The sequence below is a fragment of the Sapajus apella genome, unplaced genomic scaffold (assembly GCF_009761245.1).
Source record: "Sapajus apella isolate SASKATOON/1434 unplaced genomic scaffold, GSC_monkey_1.0 scaffold3, whole genome shotgun sequence".
In the NCBI taxonomy this organism is placed as follows: Eukaryota; Metazoa; Chordata; class Mammalia; order Primates; family Cebidae; genus Sapajus; species Sapajus apella.
Genome location: NW_022436943.1, coordinates 878483 through 903221, shown reverse-complemented (window position 1 = coordinate 903221; position 24739 = coordinate 878483). Strand labels below are relative to the sequence as shown.

Genomic DNA, 24739 nt, shown 5'->3' with positions numbered 1-24739 from the left:
AAAAAAAAAAAAAAAAAAAAAAAAAAAAAAAAAAAAAAAAATCTTTGCTTTTATTGGCCTAGGCTCTTTGAAAAAGAAAACAACATATCTCCTGAGAATTCAGTATCATGGGTTTAGCATTATGTGGGCTTCATGTTCAAGTTTATACTTGGCTAATTTCTTATGTTGGAAATGATTACAAAATGTGCCTACCAGAAACAGCATAGATAAAAAACCCCACTAAAGAGCTCATAATTCAAAATTACAAAACACACCAGGAAAGAATCCACCATGTCAGCAGAACTAATAAATGGCAGAATTAGTTCTTCCAAGAACTACAAATCATAGAATTATTGAATACCACAGCAGCCAGACTCTAGGGTGGCCCCCATGAAAACAGTATCCTAGTATTCATACCCTTCCATATCCTCTCCTACCAAGTGTGGGCATAACATGTGGCTGCTTCTAATCAAGAGAATATAGCAATGGTGATGATTTGTATGTGATTACATGTATGTTGTTACATTACATAAGATAGCAATGCCTGTCTTGCTAAGAAACTCTCCCCTTTTCTGGCTTAGAGAAGCAAGCTGCCACACTGTGAGCTGCCATATGGACAGAGCTGGGCACAGAACTAAGAGTGGCCATTAGCTGACTACCAACAAAAATCTGAGGCCATCAGTCTAACAGTGTGTTACCCTGATGCCCAATCCCATTCTGACACCAGAAACTGAATATTTCTAACAACCACGTGAAGACTGAAGCAGATCCTTCCCCAGTCGAGCCCCAAATGAGACACCAGCCCTGGCTGAGACCTTAGAGAGAACTCAACAAAGCTGTGCCCAGAATCCTTGCCTACATAAACTATGAGATAATAATGTGTATTGTTGTAAGCCACAAATTTTGTGATAATACTGTTATGACAGAAGAGAAAACTAATGCTGCTACAAACTATAACTCATGTTTAAAATTATTAGAGACATCAAAAAACAAATTGTGGCATGTGTATACCTATTTAACAAAACTGCATATTCTGCACATGTATCCCAGGACTTAGAGTAAAATAAAAATTTTTTAAAGAAATAAATTTTAAAATGAGGAAAAAATACCAAAAAACCCCAGGAAATTTTGTAAAACACAAATATAATGTTTAATAATACAAAAATATAATCTTAAAATGATTTAACTTAATGAGTAAGTTAAAAAGCAGATTGAAGTCTGAAGAAATAATATATGAACTTAAAAACAGAACAAAGGAAATTTATCTATTTCAATCTAAAACATACAACACGGATATTAAAAGGTGGAAAAACCTGAAAGAGAGGTTAAGAGTGGCATGAAATATATAGTCATGTGCTGCATAAAATTGTTTCAGTCAGTAGTAGACCACATATACAATGGTGGCCTCGTAACATTATAATGGAGCTGAAGAATTCCTATTGCCTAGTAACATTGTAGCACATGTATTATTCATGTTTCTGGTGATGCTGGTGTAAACAAACCTATTGCACTGCCAGTTGTATAAAAGTATAACACATACAATTATGTGTTGTACTTAATACTTGATAGTGATAATAAATGATTATATTATCGGTTTATGTATTTACTATACTATATTTTTTTATCATTTTTAAGCATGTACTCCTTATATTTATTTTTTAAATGTTAACTGTAAGACAGGCTCAGGCAGATGCTTCAGGAGGAATTCCAGAAGAAGGCATTATTATCATAGGAGATGACAGCTCCATGCGTGTTACTGCCCCGAAAGCCTTCCAGTGGTAAAAACACTGAGGTGAAATGCAGAATGTCAAAGTCAAAGAAAAGATTGTAAAAGTAACATGAGAAAAAATATCCTCCCACAAACGACCAACAGCATATTCTTCAATGACAGCAATGGAAGGCAGAAAACAATAAAACAGTATTTTCAAAGTGTTGAGAGGAAATTGTCAATGTAGAATTCCAAATTAAGCTAAATCATCAATAAGAGAATAAAATAGACATTCTCAGACAAATAGGGTCTACCACTAGTACACCCTAATGAAAAAACTACTAAAGGATATTCTTTAGAAATTAAACTGAAAGGAAGGAATATGATGCAAAAAGCAATAGCAAGCAAGAAATTTGTAAATAAACTGACACAAACATTGACAGTATTAAAAAAGTAGTGATGACTACTCAGAGGGTATAATTCAAAATTAACAAAAATACTGTATAAAAATTATATGTAAAATGGGCAAAGTATGGTAGAATTAAAGTGTTTTAAGATCCTCGATTTGAGAGGAAAATAAAGATATCGATTAATTTTGGACTTCACGGATTTCAGTATACATGTCAAAACTGTAAAGGTAAAAAGAGAAATATAATATGTAACTTCCAAACCAGTAGAGGGAAACAAAATGTAAAACATTATCACTATCCATATTTTAAGGAACATGAAACCAAGGCCTATTAAAACTAACTGACCTGACAAAGTTTACCCAGACAGTAACTAGGAGAATGTGAATAATTCATGTCTTTCAATGCCAAGTTCTGTGATTTTTTTTTTTGCCTTCTATGTTATATAGCCTCTGATCTAGGTGATATATTAAAATAACAGTGTGTTACCCTGATGACCAATCTAATAAGGCAAAAATGTCACACTGTTGCAAGAATTTCCTTATATTAAATAGCACTTTGTGGTAAAAGTGCTGTGGATTTACCTAGCAATTCTCTTATTTCTCATTTCCATTTCATTCTTACCTGCCCTCTTCATTCATTAATTCCTACATTTTCCATATAATTCTTCTCCTAGACTTAAAACATTAAACATGTTTAATATTTTTGTATCGTATATTTACTTATTTTTATTTAAATCTCAATATGTATGCTATGGAAAGTGATAGATTCTAAATGCGTAACTTTTGTTGGGATATAGTTTATTTGAAAGATTTCACAAGTTACAAAAGACAGTGGTACCACTCTGGGAGGCTGAAGCGGGTGGATCACCTGAGGTCAGGAGTTTGAGACCAGCCTGGCCAACATGGTGAAACCCCATTTCTACTAAAAATACAAAAATTAGTTGGGTGTGGTGGTGGGCGCCTGTAATCCCAGCTAGTCAGGAGGCTGAGACAGGAGAATCACTTGAACCTGGGAGGCGGAGTTTGCAGTGAGCTGAGATCACACCATTGCACTCCAGTCTAGGCAACAAAGAGCAAAACTGCGTCTCAAAAAAAAAAAAAAGAAAAGACAGTGGTCCCCAGGTCTGTTTCATGCTCTAGTAGTGCTTTCTCACTGAAACAAGTATGTACTGTCAAAAAAACTGTAGAACTATCTGTGGTAACAATCTAGTCTGCAAATCTTAGCAGTGATATATGGTTCCATGGCAAGCTGTTGCTAGGCTCAAAGATATCTCTACAGTACTATTCTATCTTGAAGCCATGTGGTGAAATCTTCAGGGTTTTGAAGATCTTCAGGGTATTGTCTTCCCAAGACAATACTTCAAGCTCTCGGACTCTGCAGTCATGCTAATCACTGTTACTGATATACCCTTCCCCATCTAGTCTGAATAAAGATATTTCTGCAATATTTCATGGGGCAATAAAACTTCAGGATATATATATATATAGAAAATCACATAAGTCTCTTGAAGTCAAATTTCAGCCTCCTAGCACACAACTTGGCAGATGTCTGAAACAATATAAAATCAAGTTCATAGAAACTTAATTTATTTATTTATTTTGAGTCAGGGTCTTGTTTTGCCACTCAGACTGGAGTGTGGTGGCGCAATCATAGCTTACTGCAGCCTTGAACTCCTGGGCTCAAGTGATCTTCCCACTTCAGTCTCTCCAGTTCCTGGGACTACAGGTGCACATCATGATGCCTGGCTGATTTTTCAATTTTTTTACAATAGAGATGCGGTCTCGTTTTGTTGTCCAGGCTGGCCTTGAACTCCTGGGCTCAAGTGATCCTCCTGCCTTGGCCTGCCAAAGTACTGGTATTACAGGCATGAACCACCATGCCTGGCCCAGAGCAATTTTAACATAGTCCAGCTTACTGTATTCTGCCATTGGCATTATCACTCCAAATATCTAAATTGTAAATTTACCCCTGAAAAGAGCCGTATATCTATTACAAAGAAATAAACAGCATTTCATACCATGAAATGAATCTCTAGGATTTAGTATTACAGAAGTATTACAGGCAATATCTGAAGTCACAGAAACTTGGGATAATCGAAACCTAAACCAATTTAGACAATTGCTCCTCTAATCAAAAAAATAAAGTAAGTTGGGTTTGGTGCCTCACGCCTGTAATCCCAGCACTTAGACAGGCTGAGGCTGCAGGATCACTTGAGCTCAGGAGTTCGAGCCTGCAGTGAGCTATGATCCCTCCACTGCACTCCAGCCTGGGTGACAAAGCAAGATCCTGTCTCTAAGAATATAAATAAAAAAGTAAGACAAAGTAAAATAACTATAGATGCAAAGAGCAACTATGTAAACAAAACAAAACAAAACGTAGATTTGCTTGTTTTATTTCTCTTTCTTCATTTCTAAAAGCAAATGTCTCTATTGTTTCCCTCTCACCCTGCTTTAATCCAAAAAAGAAGCTAAAAAAAGATAAAAACCTTATAGGCCTTGAAAATCCCCAAAACAGAATATTTCACCTTCAAGTAACCAACACTGCATTGTGTTACTATCATTTACCAACACTGCGTTGTGTTACAATCATTTATTACTAATAATTAACAAGTCAATCAAGCTCAAATAGAATTTCTTCTTTTACAAGCTCATGGAAATAGGATACTTATTAAGAAAAAATCTCACTTAATTGGGCAGCTGAGGATTTTTGGAGGAATACTCTTTGTAGTAGTAAAAACATAAAAATAATGCATTGTACTTGAGCAGACAGGGGCAACAGGTTAGAAGAAGGAGAATAAATAGAGAATTACAGGTAAAGGATTAACAAGCAGAACAGTCAACTGTGTGGTCTCAGAAATGGTGCTAGTAAATTAGAGATGTGATTTCATGGAGACAGATACGGGCTATGTAGGAGCTGAAGCCCTTATTCTCACATTGAAAAGTACAAAGCTCTGTCAGCTGATTTACAAAGCATAGTTATTAATGCCAGAGTCAGGATGGGGAAGGTAGCAATGAACATCCAGCAGTACACTATGATACATCAAATAAGATTATAAGATAATAAATAAAATGATGAAGATAGTTTCCTTAGCATTGTTTCAGGGGAGGTCCTCTGAAATGCAGTTATTCTGGATTCTAAGAATCACTTAAGTGGTGAACAGATATAGAAGTGATTAGCACTTTTCTAGGCTCGGAGACCTGTCTCCATAAAAGATCAGAAGAGCCTAAGAATAAAAAACTGTGAAAATAAGTCAGCTTGAGTCACAAGTCTGTTCCCTTTCCTTCCTCCTTACAAAAGAGGCTATTCTCTCTGTTTCCTTTTGCAAAGAATCCTCTGTTCTTCCCCCTCTGTTTTTTTTTCTTTCCTTCTCTATTTTGCTTCAGGGTGGTCTTGAAACACTCTTTCCTCTACTCCCTGAATATCTGTCTCCTATGGCATGTAGAACAGAAGCCTGAACAACTACATGGGGCTTGCACTGCATAGTCAGTCAACATATTTTCCTGCTCATACAAAGTCAATAGCCTAGTATGTCCAACAGCTGATAACTGCAGGAAGCTCAGAGAGCAACATTGGTCAATGTCCCTGCTCCCAATCACTTTAATAATTTATTACATATCCATTCTCAGGGTTTTCTTTGAAATCACTCACAACCAAACCAAAAAGGTATAAATTAGGGGGGAAAAAAAGAGATGTTTATTACAAGAACAAGTGGTTGGCAGAAAAGAGAAAATAAAACAAAGCAAATAAAAGAGATAAAACAGAAAACTCACAAATCATATTACAAAACAATATTCTGCTGACATTTAAATAAAGTAATCCCATGGCAACAATTCAACTGCTGCCTTTTTGCCTGGAATCCCAGATTTCTCTTGTTTGGGACTGGACACAATTTTCATTTTTCTGTATACTTAGTGCTTCACATTGAACCAATAATATTTACTACGTACTTGTGCTTGCTTGCATACTTTAAAAGGCTGAAGTGTTTCCTGGTAGAAAAGCTGATGATAAGCCTGCAGGTCAAACCAAAAGTACACACTGTTCTTCCACAACTACAGATGGAAAAAGTACATCAATTATTACCACCCAATTATTAAAGCTCTTACAAAGTTCTAATTTCAAATATAAATAATTGTTTAGCTCCTTGTTGTTACCATAAATCAGGTTCAATTTAAGATGGTTTTAATCTTCTACCACAAACTGGCAATACACAAAATATTTATTGATATTGTTACTGGGACATTATATTTTTGCATGTATGCCTCTCACATAATTAGTCATTAAAATAGTAAGTATTCTAGTTAACAGTTAAAAATTAACCACATATTTCTGGCATGAAACCAAAATGTAAAAGTATTTTGATATATATGGGCAAATGTTTATTACAGCAGAACCAGACATTACTCTAGTAATTGAACCAGTTAAATACTTCTCTCTTGCCCAGACTGGAGTGCAGCAGCATGATCTCAGCTCACTGCAACCTCAGCCTCCCAGGCTCAAGTAATTCTCCCACCTCAGACTCCCGAGCAGCTGGGATTACAGGCACGTACCACCATGCCCAACTAATTTTTGTATTTTTAGTAGAGATGGGGTCTCACCATGTTAGCCAGGTTGATCTTGAACTCCTGACCTCAACTGATCCAACCACCTTGGACTCCTAAAGTGTTGGGATTACAGGCGTGAGCCACTGTGCCTGGCCAATACTTTTCATTTGAGCAAAAGTAAGACTAGTTTTTTTTTTTAATTTTGAAAAACCAACTGGAAATAATTTTGCCATTATTCATTGTAATTTGTCATTGTAGGATGAAACAAAGAGAATTATAATTGACATGCTTAAATATTCACTAAATATTAAATATGAATTTTCTTATAGATGGGAATTTTAACATCAAATATAATTATGTGAGCACCGAACTATTTCAATGTCCCTTATTTTTAAATGAAGTAAAATTATAATTAAATTTTAAATAATTATTTTCTACCTTGTTCCCTGAATGCTCACAGAATTTAGTAAAGAAGAATCCAGCTCTATTTTCCACATACAAAGATTGCAACAAATTTTCCATGTCAAATCCTCCCAAGGCGCCAACATCTGTCATGGTTTTAACCTAGATAACAAAACAGAAGTCTATTATCCACCCAAAAACGTTGTAATTTTTTATGGCATTACATAACAGGATTTCATAAATTCTACCATGCTGTCATTTTCCCACTGGACTATTTTATTTTTGTACCATATACATAATTAATGCAGTATGTTTACATTTGAGAGTCATATAAGATTCATTTGTGGAGCCCAACTATAGCCACTGAATATATTCTATTATAAACCAATCTGATTTTAAACTGAATGTTGAAGCAACTTCCCAGCCTCAATTATTTTCATGTTTCAGGCAAAGTAAGGCCATTTTAGTATTCCAAATCCTTGTTGGTGGCCTCTTTCATACATATTTAGTGTTATTTTAGCCTTGAAGTGCTGCAATTATAGCTACAGAGGGTTATGATGAGAGCTATCTCCAAAGCCTCTCGGTGCTGCTCATTAACTGTTCTTACGGGGTCTCCCTTTGGACAGTCTCACCCTGTATAGGTCACGGCCTGCACAGTGTAAATGGCAGTATAAGTTCTCATTAAACTTTGCTTTTTATGAGCTTCTCTGCCAAAAGTGCTGGCAACCCTCATACAATTTTTGAAACACAGAAAGCTGGCTATTTCTGCAAGCACAAGAGTGACTTCAGAATATGAAAGGGCATCTACTTCAGTTTAACTCTTTGCTATTTGTTTTGTAGAACTCATAGACTACTTCTTTGTAACAAGACAATAATGGTATGAAAAAGTTAGGGTTTAAGTAAGGTTCTCACTCTCTTTTTGTCCTACTGTCCCTCCATCTCTCCACCTCTCTATCTGCCTGCTAAACAAATTCTGAAGTGAGAATTTAATGCTTTTGCTATGTGTAACTATCAGCATCCCAAACTAAAAAAATCATTATTTTAGTAGGAAAAAAAATCCTAATTAAAAGAAATGGGTACTATTTGCTTAGAATAAAATAAATAGTTACGTAAAATTATAGCTAAGTGTTCAGACTGCATTGGGACTCCCAAGGTTTCTACCTAAAGTATAATCCTTAGGGAATGTGAAGTTTTCATCTAGAACTAATGCATTAAATCCACATCATGAGGGTAGCTGTACTGTGGAAACATTCCGCCCTTTAAAAATTCTAGGCTTCTAAAACATAACATCAAATACTATTTTTCTTTCAAGTGTTAAAAATTTGACAAAAATATTGGAGGGTCTTATTTTGGGTCTGAAGTGTCATCATAACAAAGCCAGAACATGATTGTGTTTGAACACAGTAATCAATGCAGCATATAGAACCATGGTACTACAAAGGGAAAACACGGGGAAATATTTGTGTAAAAATCCTTTGGCAAGGAAAAAAATCAAATGTGTTGCTTGGTCAAGAAAAACTATTGTGATATATCAATAAAAATTCTCTAAAATCAGGAGATATTGACCAATTAAATGAAGAATCAGGTTATTCAGTCCTCAAAACACTCACCTTAGGTTCTTCTGTATAAGTGTATCTTCTATCCAGCTGGGGCTTGAGACATTCAGAAATGTCCGTAAAAGATGTTAAATGAATGATTTTGCTGCTTTCTGACATGTTCTTTGACCTAAATTATAAGAATGAGATCTAAAATTATAAGGATGAGAACTAACTGATCAACAAACAAATTTTCAGCACTTTTGGCATACATGGCACCAAATCTTAAGAGTACTTCTGAGCAATGTGACTCAGGAAAAAAAGGATAAGCATCAGTTCTGGCCCTGAAATGGTCGTTCAGAAAATGAGGCACAGTTATCCCAGAATGACAATTCCCAAAATAACTGCTGGTTAGATGAATTTAAGAGATCTTATTACAGATTCCAAATGACTGGGATGGATAATAAATACTTTGAGAGGGTAAGAATGAGAAATTCCTTCAACCTGTATTAGTAATTTAAAAATAAAAATTTTCCTGAAAAATTAGGAGGTGATATATTCTGTGTATATACCTGGGTGTGTACATGTGTTTTAGAGGGGCTCTTTAGATAGGAAAATCATGAGCAATAAATGAAGGTGGGTATGGAAATCCCTGTTTAAAAGAAGGCAAAGGTCATTTGCTTAGGGCAAGAAGGCACTAACATTAAAAAGTGAACAGTATATACTACATACCAAACACTGTGCTAGATATAATTCATATTATAATATTTAATCCTCACAGAGGTGAGATTCATAGGAAATTATATAGATTAGGTTGGGGTATGATAATGGAAGACTTTGGAGTTAGACTAATGACTTTGGACATTATTTTCTATTTTTTTATCCAGCTTGCTCTCCCACATCCACACTGCAATTATTCTAAAGCCTTATTTTCTAGCTCCATAAAACATGCCTATTCTACCTTGCCAATATGCCTCCACTCCAATCCACCAGCAGATTACCTTGCAGGTTCTTCTCACACACACAAAAAAACATGCTTCAGTTTTCATTCCCTCATGTAGCAGAGTGGCATGCTTCTGGATATAGTACCACTGAGATTCTGAAAAAGCTAAACATTAACCTTCTAAGATTCTCTTGCAGAGAGACATAGCCATGAGACACAGATGTGACTAATGAGATACAAAATGAAATGTGCTAGGGGAGATTCTGAGAAAGCTTGCTTTCCTGACAAGAAGAAAAGGGTTAACGGAAATTACCCTTCCTCCTCCTTTCTGACTTGGAGGCCTGATGTTAGGAGCTGCAACACTGCTGATCATGAGGGAAAGGCCAAGCGCATCACAAAAATTAAGGCCCTAATCCTTCTGATCTATTGTACCAACACTGGGAATTGCCTACCATCGGATTTCTTGTTATGTGAGAAAAATTAAGTCAATTCATCTAAGCCATTGTTAGTCAGGTTTTTGTTATTTGCAGCTGAAAGCATTCTTGATATGAACAACAAACATATCCACCTGGACCCATCCTTACTTCTTTCCATGTTGTCTCCGGAGGAGGTGCCCCACCTCATGTCCATGGTTAATCTCATTCCTTTGGCTCTTAAACCTGTCCCTCTATTCTCCTTTGAATATGGAGATTTCCTTTTTTCTCATATATCTTCAACTTCTCCATTTCCTCTGGATTCTCTTCTATGCATATCAACAGATTCAAGTCTTCACCTTAAAAATACTCTTTCTGATGCAAACAAAAACCTTTAGCCCGACTAACCAAGAAAAATCTTTCGTGGCTGGGCACGGTGGCTCATGCCTGTAATCCCAGCACTTTGGGAGGCCGAGGTTAGTGGATCACTTGAAGTCAGGAGTTCAAGACCAGCTTAGTTAACATGATGAAACTACGTCTCTACTAAAAATACAAAATATTAGCCAGGCGTGGTGGCAGGTGCCTGTAATCTCAGCTACTTGGGAGGCTGAGGCAGGAGAATCACTTGAACTAATGAGGCAGAGCTTGCTTGCAGTAAGCCAAGAACTGCTCTCCAGCCTGGGCAGAGTGAGACTCTGTCTCAAAACAAAAACCAAAAAAACAACAACAAAAAAATCCTTTAGCTAGACTAACCAAGAAAAGGAGAAGACTCAAATTACTTAAATCAGGAATAAAAGAGGATACCTCAAAACCAACCTTACAGAAATTAAAAGGATTATGAAGGAATACTATGAACAACTATATGCAAACAAATTAGGTAATCTGATGAACAAATTCCTAGAGGGACACAAATTACCAAAAATTACTCAAAAAGACAGAAAACTTGAATAGACCTATAACAAGTAGAGAATAAATCAATAATTTGAAATCTACCCACACAAATAAAAGGCCTGGGTCCAAAAGGCTTCACTGGTGAACTCTATCAAATACTTAAAGAAGAACCAATACACATTTCTTCCCAAATTCTGAAAGGGAGGAGATACTTCCCAACTCATTCTGCTTTTGTTTTTTTTTTTTTTTTTTTTGAAAGTCTCACTCTGTCGCCCAGGCTGGAGTACGGTGGCATGATCTGGGCTCACTGCAACCTCTGCCTCCTAGGTTAAAGGTATTCTCCTGCCTCTGCCTCCCAAATATCTGGGATTACAGGCACGTGCCACCATGCCCAGCTAACTTTTGTATATTTAGTAGAGACGGAATTTCACCATGTTGACCAGGCTGGTCTCAAACTCCTGACCTCAAGTGATCCACCGACCTTGGCCTCCCAAAGTGCTGGGATTACAGGCGTGAGCCACCATGCCCTGCCTAAGATTCTTCCTTCCCTTGGCTTCCATGACAGCACTCTTTCCTTATTTGTACATCTCCCATCTCTTAGATTACCCTTTCTTGGTCTTCTCTTCTAGTTCCTTATTTTCTGCCTTTACTGTAAACCTTGATAACTTAGTTCTCATTACATACTGCTCTTTCTCTCTCTCATGACAATCTCATCTATGACCACAGCTTCAACTACTCACTAAAGTGTAATGCTTCCTCAATTTTCTACTTGTAATTGATCTCTCTCCTGGGCTCCAAACCTATATTTCAACTGTTTTGAATATGTATATCCCAATCTATATCCTAATGTAGTTTTAAATTTTTTATTGAGATAAAATTCACATTGTCAACACACAAAAAATTTTGATGTAGAGAAATTGAAACCCAATATAGTTTCATCTCAACCCTGGAGTACTGTCTGGGCTTGGTGGCTCATGCCCATAATCCCAGCACTTTGGGAGGTGGCAGGATTGCTTAAGGCCGGGAGTTCAAGACCAGCCTGGACAACATAGTGGAAACCACATCTCTACAAAAAAAAAAATTAGCCAGGCATGGGGGCACACACCTGTAGTCCTAGCTACTTGGGAAGCTGAGATGGGAGGATCACTTGAGCCAGGAGTTCAAGGCTACATGCCATAGCACTCCAGCATGGACAAGAGAGTGAGATGCTGTTTCAAAAAAAAAAAAAAGTACCTCAGGCTCTATATTCCTTCATTCAACAAATATTAGTTGAACACATATTATGTGCCAGACACTGTACTAGGAACATTTACCTAGGGAGCACCACAAATTAAAATTACCTGCCTCCCCCAGTCCTGCTTTTCCTCCTTCTAAGAATAACAAGTTCACAGAAAATAATGTAGAAATAGTTCTTAAACATATTTTAAAATGTTCAACTTCAGTCAAAATAAGAAATACTGTTTTAAAAATATATCTGCTTAGCAAGAGTAATGTATACTATGTTGGTGAAGAAATGGTTAAAAAAAGGCACTCATACATGCTGAAGGAAGTGTTAAGTTGTTACAACTCCTATGAAAGACAATTTGATATTATCTAGCAAAATTTAAAAAGCAAATTAACTTTGACTCAAAAATTCTACTTTTAGGAATTTATATATGATATATATGTTCAACAAATATTAATTGTTGAATTAATGTTGAATAATTCAACTTTCCTCTGAACTCATGCCTATCTGTCTTTTCACTTGTTTCCTCACCTGAAAAATGAAGACAATGCTTTCTTTATGGGAATATATATGAGTGTGTGTGTGTGCACATGTGCGTGTGTGTGTGTGTGTGTATGAAATATAACAATGTATAAGAATATCCACTATAACATTGCTTGTAACAGAAAAAATTAGAAACAATGTCATGTCCATCAATAGAGTACAAATACAAAGTATGGTATAAAGCAAAAAAAAGCAGACATAGGAGAAGGCAAGATGACAAGAATAAGAATCAAAATAGATTATGGTATATCTATTGCTATAGTACAATCACTGCTATGGAAAAAAATCTAAGATATTTTAATAAAAAATTAAAATAAAACGACAAGGCATAAAATAAGTGTATAGCATGCAACTATTTTTAAGCTATATTTATATTTCTAATTTTTAAGAATAAAACAATTTCAGTAGTGACACACAAAAACTCTCCAGTTGTTCTTAAATTCATGGAGAATAATCTCCAGATTCCCTAATGTGACAGATAAGAAATTTCACATTCTGAACCTTACTTATGTTTTCAGCTTATCTCTTGCTTTTTTACTGTAATACTCTATACTCTAGCCATAATGGTGTATAGGTTTCAAAATTCAACTTTTCTGTCCACTCATGCCCATATGTCCTTTCACTTGTTTTATCACTTGAAAAATGAAGATAATGCTTTCTTCGCAGGGATGCAGTAAGAATTAACAGATATATATGCCTTCAGAACAGTGTTGCAATTAAAAAAAAGAATTAATTGATACAATGCAAGCAAAGTTTCAATGTCACAAAAGTTCATTAACTGCTACTTTTGGAAATGGTAGAGAAGGTGATTTGGATTGACCTCACATAGAAGGCAACTAGATAAGCTGAAAAAACTTACAAAAATAAATCTGCTTAAAGGTATCTGAGTGCTAACAATGTAGTCAAGAATAACTGAGTGAAAACCCAGAGGATAAGAATTCACAGAGGTGACTTTGGCATTTGAGGCTGCTTTTTCCTAAGGGTTTGCTCATAATGAGAGTCAAAGACACTGATAAACCCTTCATACTTTTTTTTTTTTAGATGGAGTCTCACTCTGTCACCTAGGCTGGTGTGCAGTGGGATGATCTTGACTTACTATAACCTCTGCCTTCTGGGTTCAAGTGATTCTCGTGCCTCAGACTCCCAAGTAGCTGGTACTACAGGCACGTGCCTCCACACCCAGCTAATTCTGTTTGTTTGTTTCTTTGTAGAGACAGAATCTCACTATGTTATCTAAGCGGGTCTCAAGCTCTTAGGCTGAAGCAATCCACCTGCCTTGGCCTCCCACAATGCTGGGATTACAGCCCTGAGCCACCATGTCTGGCCAGTAACAATGATAATATTCTTGAGAATCTTATGAGTTCTTAAATCTGAGAAATGTTGAATTATTGAATAGAGCCAAAAAAGAATTAGAGGGCAATCTTCTCAGAGAAGTCTTGGGAAGCTAGAGATCAGAGGCATCATCCCTAAAGTTACTAATATCTGGAACTCTACTCCTAATTTAGAGTATTCATACAAAGAATACTTCTAATATATATCTTCTAATATATATCTTCTAATATACTTCTAATATATATCACTGAAATATTAAGAACCCAAGTACAAATATCTAAGTACTAGTTTTTAATTTGTTTAGTTTTAAAATTCTCTAAAAATCTTAGCATTGCAGAAAAGCGCTTGACACACAAAAAGCTGCACCTACCCTTTCTCAATCACATACTTAGAAGAACCTGGATACAAAAGCTCCCTCTTCCAAGGCTTTTGAGTTGCTGTATTTACTCCAGGTGATTTCTTGGGAGATTTAGGAGGTTGTGATAAGCTGAATTCTTCTTTCTAAGATGGTAAAATAATGAACAAAATGAAAATACGAGAGAGAAAAAAGCACAGCTCTGCACCTATACCTCAAATTTGTTCTGATCACTAGAGGACTTTTTCTTTCATTCTGCCTCGTACAATGCTTCTCATTAAAATAGGAATTTTATCCTTCTCCAACTCCTACTTTTATGCAACCAGCAAAGTGGAATCGAACAGCAATTTAGACTGTAAAAAGGGAAGAGCTGAAGGCTTATATATCCTTACTTGCATCACTGTGAAAGAAGACTCTTTCCTGGAGAAAGAACGTTGCAAAAACGATTCTTTATTCTATAACTGAATAGGTATTAGAGCTAGATGTATGCAGGTGTGGTGAGGGTGGGGCAGGTGGCAGTGTCAGCAATCACAGGGCAGGGAAATGAAACCATGCCCTGGTCCACATAAGAAGGACTCTATAGCTTAACAGCACTAATTCCTTCCATTTTGGGGCATTTTTTTTCATGGTTATTTTTCCCATTCTTAAAGAGTTATTTACAGTAAAAGTTAACAATTTAACTCCAGAATATGAGATGCATGGATTTTAAAAAGTATAAACAACTAAATGTCAAAATGGAGAATGGGATATACATAAATGTGACATTATGTAATACTTAAAAGTAGTAGTGACAAAAATGATGACACACGTGGAAAAATCCTCATGATAAAAGAAATAATCAGGAACAAAAGTCTAAGCACAGTAAAACAAAAATTTCACAGAAGAAGCCTAAAAGGAAAGAAGTTAGTAGCTGTCTGGAAGCAGGTGACATCAGAAGTGATTTGTCTCTTCTCCAGTTTCCAAATTTTCAGTAGTTTTATTATTTTTATAATTTCAAAAACACACTTTTCTAATATGTCAACTTCCATCAGAATATTGTATATATTGCAAGAAAGTAAGGAATATACTTATAATGTTTTATTATCCAGAACAAACAATAAAACCTCATGTATACCCTATATAGTAACTACTAATAATTTTTTTAAGAATTCTATAAAGAAAATTAATAACAAGTATATTCTACATATAACTTCCCATATATAAGGGCTTACATCTGTTGTAGTAATTCAGAACACAGCATGATATTAAACAACACTCAATAAATGAGAGTCACCACAGGAGGCTGAGCTTATTATTTAAAGTATATAATACAAAAGTAGCCAAATTCATAGAAACAGAAAGTAGAATGGAGGTTACCAGGGGCTGTGGGGATGGGAAAAAGGAGAGCTGGTCTTTAATGGGCAGAGTCAGATTTTCAAGATGAAAATTCTAGAGATCTGTTTCACAGCATTGTGAATATAACTAACACCATTGAACCCATACATTTAAAAATGATTAAGATGGAAAATTTTATGTTTTCTACCACAATAATTTTGTTAAGTTTTCTTAAAATAAAAAAAAAAAAATTAACATATCATACAGACAAAGGCCTATATTAGGCTTTGTGAGCTTGCTGGCCTAGGTGAAAGCTAGAAGTAGCCAGAAAGTAACTGATGGGGGTGGGTGGGGAAACAAAGACAAAACAAAAAAACCTGAGAAAGGGTCACAGTAGGATTGTCGAGGAGGGCGGTATAAAGGAACTGCTCTATAGCATGATTGTGATGGTGGATACACCATGTATACATTTGTCCAAATTTACAGAACTATACACTTAAAAGGGTAAATTTTGCTGTATGTAAGTTATACCTTAATTTCTGTAATGGAAAAGTAAGATGGAATTGAGTTCTATTCCTTATTTTCTGCCAAGGAGAGAGAGAGTGAGATCAGAATGAGTTGTCCAACTAGAAACATCAATGACAGCGTATGTAATGATTTTCAGGAAGTCAGATGAAGACAACGGATGAGAAGACACGTTTATACCACTTTTTCACACAAGCTAATCTCTGCCCACTCCTTTGGCATTGTTCTCTTATTCGAGTTCCTTTCATTAACCACGTCACTTATTTTTTCTTCCCCCTTTCTTTTCAGGTTGATAACGTTGTTTGTACAAATGTTTCTATGTTATTAGATGACGTGCTCCCTATACTACAGCTCCAAGATGAGGAAACTTTTGTGCACTAAAGTGACACTAACTTAAAATGTGGTTCCCAGAGCAGCAGCAAGAGCATCACCAGGGAGAGAGCTCCTTAGAAATGCAAATGAATCCTTGGGTTCCACCCCAGAACTACTGGATTTTGATCTCTGGGTGAAGCCCAGGAATCTCTATTTTAACAAGCTCTTCAGCTGACTCTTCTGTATGCTAAAGCTTGAGAACCAGAAGTCTAAAGCAGTGTTTTTCACATATGAATCACCTGAGAATCTTAATAAATTGCACGTTCTAAAATGTGGCTCTAATGTTCAGGAAGGGTTGAGAATGTCAGTTCTCAGCCAATCCCCTGATTTTACAGAGTGACCCTGGCCCATTGCAGATCAGTTAAATCAGAATCTCTGAAGGCAGGACCCAAACATTAGTATGGCTGAACAGTTCTTCAGGTGATTCTAATGTTTCCAGGGTTAAGAAACCACAGACAGGGCTAAGGTCCCTCCAGCTCTAAAACACTACTTGTAGAAGTAAAACTTTAAAAACTGTAGCCGGGTGCGGTGGCTCATGCCTGTAATTCCAGCACTTTGCGAGGCCAAAGTGGGTGGATCACGAGGTCAAGAGATCAAGACCATCCTGGCCAACGTGGTGAAACCCCATCTCTACTAAAAATACAAAAATTAGCTGGGTGTGCTGGCACGTGCCTATAGTCCCAGCTACTTGGGAGGCTGAGGCAGGAGAATTGCTTGAACCCGGGAGGTGGAGGTTGCAGTGAGCCAAGATCACGCCACTGCACTCCAGCCTGGTGATGGAGCGAGACTCTGTCTCAAAAAAAAAAAACAAAAAACAAAAAACCGTATTATACATCTTCCTGCCTTTTAAAATAAGACATCCTGAATATAAAGCAATCCTTTCAAGAGGTTGTATGTGATTATATGGCCAATAACAGTGACCATGTGACACCTTTACAGGCTGCTATGATTAATAAGGCTCTTTACTTCTGAAACACAGGTCGCATCTACAGTTATGGTATCTCTACGCCAAAATGTAGGGTTATTTATTTATCCTCTATATAGTTAACTATTCTTCTCTTTTTGATCTTTTTCCCCTTACATTTTTGTACTGTTTTCCCATTTAAAAATGCTCATGACTTCTATTTCAGTTATTGCTACTTCTCACTCATTCATTCAATTTATACTTACTCAGCAACTATTATGTGCCAGGAACTGTTCTAGGCACTGGTGAAATGCACTTTAAAAAAAAGTTCTTTACATTCTAGTAGGAGGTAAAAGAAAATAAGCAGATAAATCACATGGTAATAAATAAAGCAAAATAAAGCAGGGCAAAGGGTATAGATAGTGATGGAGTGTGTGTGTGCTATTCTACCTAAGAGCACTTATATAGAAATAATATGCCTCAAGAATAGCCTCTCTGATTAAGTGGTACTTGAGCAGACACCCTAAAGGAAATGAGGGGGAAAGCCATGTGAATATCTGGAGGAAGAGTGCTCTAATCAAGGCAAACAGCAAGCACAAAGCCCTGGAGTTTTTTCTTTGTGTCTTCAAAGAAGAGTGAGGAGACCAGTGTGGTTGGAATGGAGTACGTTAGAGTGGTAGGAAATGAAGTAAGAGGGTTAGCAGGGGCTTATGCAACTGTGTAAAGACTGTGGATTTTATTTTGAGTGAAAAAGAAGACCACTGGAGAATTTTGAGAAGATAAGTGGCATGATTACATATTTTTAAAGGCTCACTTTGGCTGCTTGGTAGAGAACAGATTGTAGGTTTTCCTAATTCCTAAATGTTGCAGCATGACATTAACAACAATCACAACAAAGCTTTGATGAAAATTATCGGGTACAAACACTCAATAATACATATTTTACTATAAACTTAGTAGATATCACGGCATGAATGTCTACCCTACCTGCATCTCAGATATCTGTGGAATGCAAGATTTGGGTCTCAATGGCAAGAGGGTTGCCATTTGTGGAAAAGGGTCAATGTCCTTCCTTGGTTTTGTTTGACGGAGGTGCCAGAATTTCAGTTCAGCACTAGCATATTTTGTTGAGGCTGAATGAGTAACACAGAATCTTGGTGCCCTGTATATTGGAAAAATAAATGTAAGATTGAACTAAACAATAAGCCTCAAAAATGAAAAGCCTACAAATACACAATAGCTGTGCTCACAATTAACAGTCTTGCTGTACCCGTTTTCTAATAACTTCTACTTCTTTTTCTACTGTCTAGCCTTGAAAAAATATTCTTCTATGATATGTCAGCTGCTGTAATCCCATTCACTCATATAAAAAGGCAATATACATTGGGAAAAAAATCATAAGTAAAATTGTGTTCAAATTATTAGCTGCTTGACAAGAAAACTAAAAATACAAAAATTAGCGGGGTGTGGTGGTGGGCACCTGTAATCCCAGCTACTCAGAAGGCTGAGGCAGGAGAATTGCTTGAACCCGGGAGGCGGAGGTTGTAGTGAGCCTAGATCACACCATTGCACTCCAGCCTGGGCGACAAGAGTGAAACTCCATCTCAAAAAAAAAAAAAAAAAAAGAAAAGAAAAGACAAGAAAAAGAAACCTATTTATCCATAAAGGAATTTTCAAAACAACTTACAGTTTCTAGTAAAATAAATATAAAATGTACTTGTGATCATTTTAAAGCACTTTGGCATTTATCTATAATAAAAACTGGTAGAATAAAATTAACATTTAAAACATAATTTTTATAATGCTTAAGTATGCTACTAAAGTAGGTTATAATGCATATTATTTATTGTCAAGCCTTAAATTTGAAGGTAAGAATTAATTTTACAACAATTTATATAAATCAAAGACCAACATTACTGCCAGAAACATAGGGAAAAGAATGTCTGGCACAGTATCAAGGCCACACTTAATTGGATGGATATCATGGTATTCAGTATGTGGGCTAACTTTTTATTGGAAATAGGGTTAACACCAGCTGTAAGAGCCTGCTGCTAATTGCTTCTGGGACCAGGTCTTCCCCTTGATGCCACAGCCCAAAGACTAATTTTTATTCCATATTTCAAGGCCTGGCAGAAAATTACATCCCCTAAAATAGGAAGAATGACTAAGCATGATGGCTTATACCTGTAATCCCAGCATTTTGGGAAGCCACAGTGGGAAGATTGCTTGAGGCCAGGAGTTCATGACCATCCTGGGTAATATAGTAAGACCCTGTCTCTACAGAAATTTTTTTTTAAATTAGCTGAGCATGGCGGCATGTTCCTATAAGTCCTACCTACGTGGGAAGCTGAGGTGATAGAATCACTTGAACTCTGGAGTTCCAGGCTGCAATGAGCCATGACCGTGCCACTGCACTCCAGTCTGACTGACAGAGTGAAACCTTATCTCTAAAAAAAAATTAAAAATTTTTTAAAAATAAAGTAAAATAGGAAGAAGATGGATATGTCTCCTGATATGAACACAGATTGAAAGTGAAAGAGAGTCCGAAGTCCATAATTAGTTTAGGATCAGAAAGCATTCTGTATTGATCTCTGTGGTCATTCTATACCATATTTCAGAACCTTTACTTGCAGACTTGGAAATATTCAAAATTACTTATTTGCATGTCAACCAATAAGTGGGCAGATCTATAGACTTTCATCAAATAAATCATACATAGGATGGCTGACAGAACTCCTCATGGCCCATGGTGATGGTGGCTATGGGGTAAGTCTCCTCCACCTTTGGAAAGGGGAGGGAACAGTGGGAAGCACTGTGAGTTATGGTTTGAGTGTCAGCCCAGCCACAGTACAATAGAATACCAGGTAGACATAAGGTTTTTTATTCTAGTCCCTGACTCCTGGATGGCATCTCTGGACTGACCCAGGGCCTGCAGGAACTCACTACCCTGAAGGGAAGGACACAAGCTTGGCTGGCTTTTCCACCTGCTGATTGTAGAGCCCACGCCTTGAGCAAACATACTCCATAGCCAGGGAGTGTTTACAACAGGGCTTGGGCAAGACCCAGTGCTGTGCTGGCTTCAGGTCTGACCCAGCACAGTCATAGTGGTGGTGGCCGCAGAGGTGCTGTGTTAATCCATTCCCAGCTTTAGGTGGCTCAGAACAGAGACAGAGAGACTCTGGGAGAAAGTAAGAGAAAAGAATGGGAGTCTCCACTTGGCATCTAGAGGTTTCTCCCGGATATTGTCTAAGATCATCCAGGAGGTACCCTATGAGTCTGCAAGAACAACAGCATTACTCACCTTAGGGGACCCCCTAAAGCAGATACAGCTTATCACAATACCCAAATCTTTTCAAATATCTGGAAGCCTTCCCAAGAAGGATGAGTACAAACCAGCCCAGATAGTGAAGACTACAATATATACCTGATATGGTCTGGTGCTGTGTCCCCACCCAAATCTCACCTTGAATTATAATAATTCCTACATGTCATGGGAGGGACCCAGTGGGAGATAATTGAATCATGGGGGCACATGTTTCCCATGCTATTCTCCTGTTAGTGAATAAGTCTCACAAGATCTGATGGTTTTATAAATGAGAGTTCTCCTGCACAAGCTCTTTTGCCTGCTGCCATGTAAAATATCCCTTTGCTCTTCCTTTGTCTTCTGCCATGATTGTGAAGCCTCCCCAGCCATGTCAAACTGTGAGTCTATTAAACAAACCGCTTTCCTTTACATATTACCCAGTCTTGGGTACGTCTTTATTAGCAGCATGAGATGAACTAATACAGTAAATTGGTACCAGTAGAGTGGGGTGCTACTGTATAGATACCTCAAAATGGAGAAGCAACTTTGGAACTGGGTAACAGGCAGAGGTTGGAACAGTTTGGAAGGCTCAGAAGAAGATAGGAAGATGTGGCAAAGCTTGGAGCTTCCTAGAAACTTGTTGAATGACTTTGACCAAAATGGTGATAGTGATATGGACCCAGTTTGAGGTGGTCTCAGATGGAGATGAGGAATTTGTTGGGAACTGGAGCAAAGGTGACTCTTGCTATGTTTTAGCAAAGAGACTGGTGGCATTTTGCCCCTGCCCTAGAGATCTGTAGAACTTTGAATTTGAGAGAGATGATTTAGGGTATTGGGGGAAAAATTTTTAAGCAGCAAAGCATTCAAGAGGAAGCAGAGCATAAAAGTTTGAAAAATTTTCAGCCTATATTTTGGAAAAGTTTGGAAAATATGCTGCAGTAGAAAAGAAAATCCATTTTCTGGGGAGAAATAAGTAACGGTGAGCCAAATGTTAATCACCAAGACAATGGGGAAAATGTCTCCAAGGCATGTCAGAGATCTTGGGCACGTCTTTATTAGCAGCATGAGATGAACTAATACAGTAAATTGGTACCAGTAGAGTGGGGTGCTGCTATATAGATACCTCAAAATGGAGAAGCAACTTTGGAACTGGGTAACAGGCAGAGGTTGGAACAGTTTGGAAGGCTCAGAAGAAGATAGGAAGATATAGCAAAGCTTCATGTGGCAAGGCAGCCCCTCCCATCACAGACCTAGAGGCCTAGGGAAAAAAAATGTTTCTGTGGGCTAGGGCCCAAGGTCCCCCTGCTGTATGCAGCTTAGTGACTTGGTGCCCTATGCTCCTGCTGCTCTAGCCATGGCTAAAAGGGGCCAAGGCACAGCTTGGGCCATGGCTTCAGAGGGTGCAAGCCCTAAGCCCTGGCAGCTTCCACATGGTGTTGAGCCTGCAGGTCCACAGAAGTCAAGAATTGAGGTTTGAGAAACTCTGCCTAGATTTCAGAGGATGTATGAAAGCACCTAGATGTTCAGACAGAAGTTTGCTGCAGGGACAGGGCCCTCTTGGAGAACCTTTATTAGGGCAGTACAGAAGGAAAATGTGGTGTTGGAGCCCCCACAGAGTCCCTACTGGGGCGCTGCCTAGTAGGGCTGGGAGAAGAGGGTCACCATCTTCCAGGCCCTAGAATGGTAGATCCACCAACATCTTGTACCATGTACCTGGAAAAGACACATACACTCAATGCAAGCCCATGAAAGCAGCCAGGAGGGAGGCTATACCCTGCAAAGCCACAGGGTCAGAGCTGCCCAAGACCATGGGAACCCACCCCTCACATCAGCATGATCTCGATGTAGGACATAGAATCAAAGGAGATCATGTCAGAGCTTTAAGATTTGGCTGTCCTGCTGGATGTTGGACTTGCATGGGGCCTGTAGCCCTTTTGTTTTGGCCAATGTCTCCCATTCAGAATAAGTGTATTTATCCCATGCCTGTGCCCCCATTGCATCTAGGAAGTAACTGACTTGCTTTTTATTTTATAGGCTCATAGGCAGAAGGGACTTGCCTTTTCTCAAATGAGACTGGACAGTGAACTTTGGAGTTAATGCTGAAATGAGTTAAAACTTTGGGGGACTGTTGAGAAGGCATGATTGTGTTTTGAAATGTGAAAGGAACATTAGATTTGGAAGGGGCCAGAGGCAGAATGATATGATTTGGATTTGTGTCCCCACCCAAATCTTACCTTGAATTGTAATAATTCCCATGTGTCATGGGAGGGACTCGGTGGGAGGTAATTGAATCATTGGGGTGGGTCTTTCCCATGCTGATCTTGTGGTAGGGAAAAGTCTATTGAGATCTGATTTTTATAAATGGGAGTTCCCCTGCATAAGCTCTCTTGCCTGCTGCCATGTAAGACATCCCTTTGCCTTTGTCTTCTGCCATGATTGTGAGGCCTTCCCAGTTATGTGGAACTGTGAGTTCAATAAACCTCTTTTCTTTATGTATTACCCAGTCTCGGGTATGTCTTTATTAGCAGCATGAGAATGGACTAACTCTTCAATGCCCAGTCACTGAAGAATATCTACTAGCTCAACATCACCCAGGAAAAAGCAACCTCACCAAATGAATAGAATAAGGCAACAGGGACCAATCCTGGAGAAACAGAGATATGTGACCTTTCAGACAGAGAATTCAAAATAGCTGTGTTAAGAAAACTCAAAGAAATTCAAGATAATGCAGAGAAGAAATTCAGGATTCTATCATATAAATGTAACAAAGAGATTAAAATTGTTAAACAGAATCAAGCAGCAATTCTGTAGCTGAAAAATGCAACTGGCATACTGAAGACTGCATCAGAGTCTTAATAGCATAATTGATCAAGAAGAAGAAAGAATTGGTGAGCTTGAAGACAGGCTATTTGAAAATACACAGTATTTTATTTTTAGGAGACTAAAATAAAAACAAAACGCAATAAAGCATGCCTATGTGATCTAGAAAACAGCCTCAAAAGCCGAAATCTAAGAGTTACTGACCTTAAAGAGGAGGTAGAAAAGAGATAGGGGTAGAAAGTTTATTTAAAGGGATAATAACAGAAAACTTCCCAAACCTAGAGAAAGATATTAATATCAAATATAAGAAAGTTATAGAACACCAAGCAGATTTAACCCAAAGAAGACAACCTCATCGCATTTAATAATCAAACTCCCAAAGGTCAAAGATAAACAAAGGAACCCAAAAGCAGCAAGAAAAATAAACAGTATACACTGGAGCTCCAATATATCCAGCAGCAGACTTTTCAGCAGAAACATTATAGGCCAGGAGAGAGTGGCATGGCTTATTAAAAGTAATGGCAAAAACTGCAATAACTTTTGACCTAACCTAATATTTCAAGTGCTGAAGGAAAAAAACTTTTACCCTAGTATAATATATCCAACAAAAATATCCTTCAAATATGAAGGAGAAATAAAAACTTTCCCAGACAAAGAAAAGCTGAGAGATTTCATCAACACAAGACATGTCCTACAAGAAATGCTAAAGGGAGTACTTCAATCAGAAAGAAAAGAACAATAAAGAGCAATAATTAATCACCTGAAGGTACAAAACACACAGGTAATAGTAAGTAAACAGAAAAACACAGAATATTATAACACTGCAACGGTGATGTGTAAACTACTTTTATCCTAAGTAGAAAGACTAAACAATGAACCAATCAAAATTAATAACTACAACAACTTTTCAGGACATAGACAGTACAATAAGATATAAACAGAAACAGCAAAACATTTAAAAGTAGGGGAACAAAGTTAAATTATAGAATTTTTATTCATTTTCTTTTGGCTTGTATGTTTATGCAGTGTTACGTTCTTATCAGGTTAAAATAATATGTTATAAGATAGTTTTTGTCAGCCTCATGGTAACCTCAAACAAAAAACATACAATGGATATACAAAAAATAAAAAGCGAGAAACTAAGTCATATCAACAGAGAAAATCACATTCACTAAAGGGAGATGGAAGGAAGGAAGGAAGGAGGGAGGGAGGGAAGGAAGGAA

General features: G+C 37.4%; 1 protein-coding gene across 10 annotated transcripts in view; it reads right to left on the bottom strand.

Moving 5' to 3' along the window:
• Window positions 1-24739, bottom strand: part of RGS22 (regulator of G protein signaling 22) — a 140678-nt gene that overhangs the window by 68886 nt on the left and 47053 nt on the right. For 9 of the 10 annotated variants that reach the window (XM_032248155.1, XM_032248186.1, XM_032248163.1 and 6 more), the window contains 5 exons: window positions 18380-18554; window positions 14293-14423; window positions 8651-8765; window positions 7077-7202; window positions 6045-6146 (listed from right to left, as the gene is read on the bottom strand). In XM_032248155.1, the coding sequence (XP_032104046.1) occupies window positions 6045-6146; window positions 7077-7202; window positions 8651-8765; window positions 14293-14423; window positions 18380-18554 (649 nt within the window). The remainder of the gene's footprint in view (window positions 1-6044; window positions 6147-7076; window positions 7203-8650; window positions 8766-14292; window positions 14424-18379; window positions 18555-24739) is intronic. The other variant, XM_032248146.1, reaches the window with a different exon arrangement.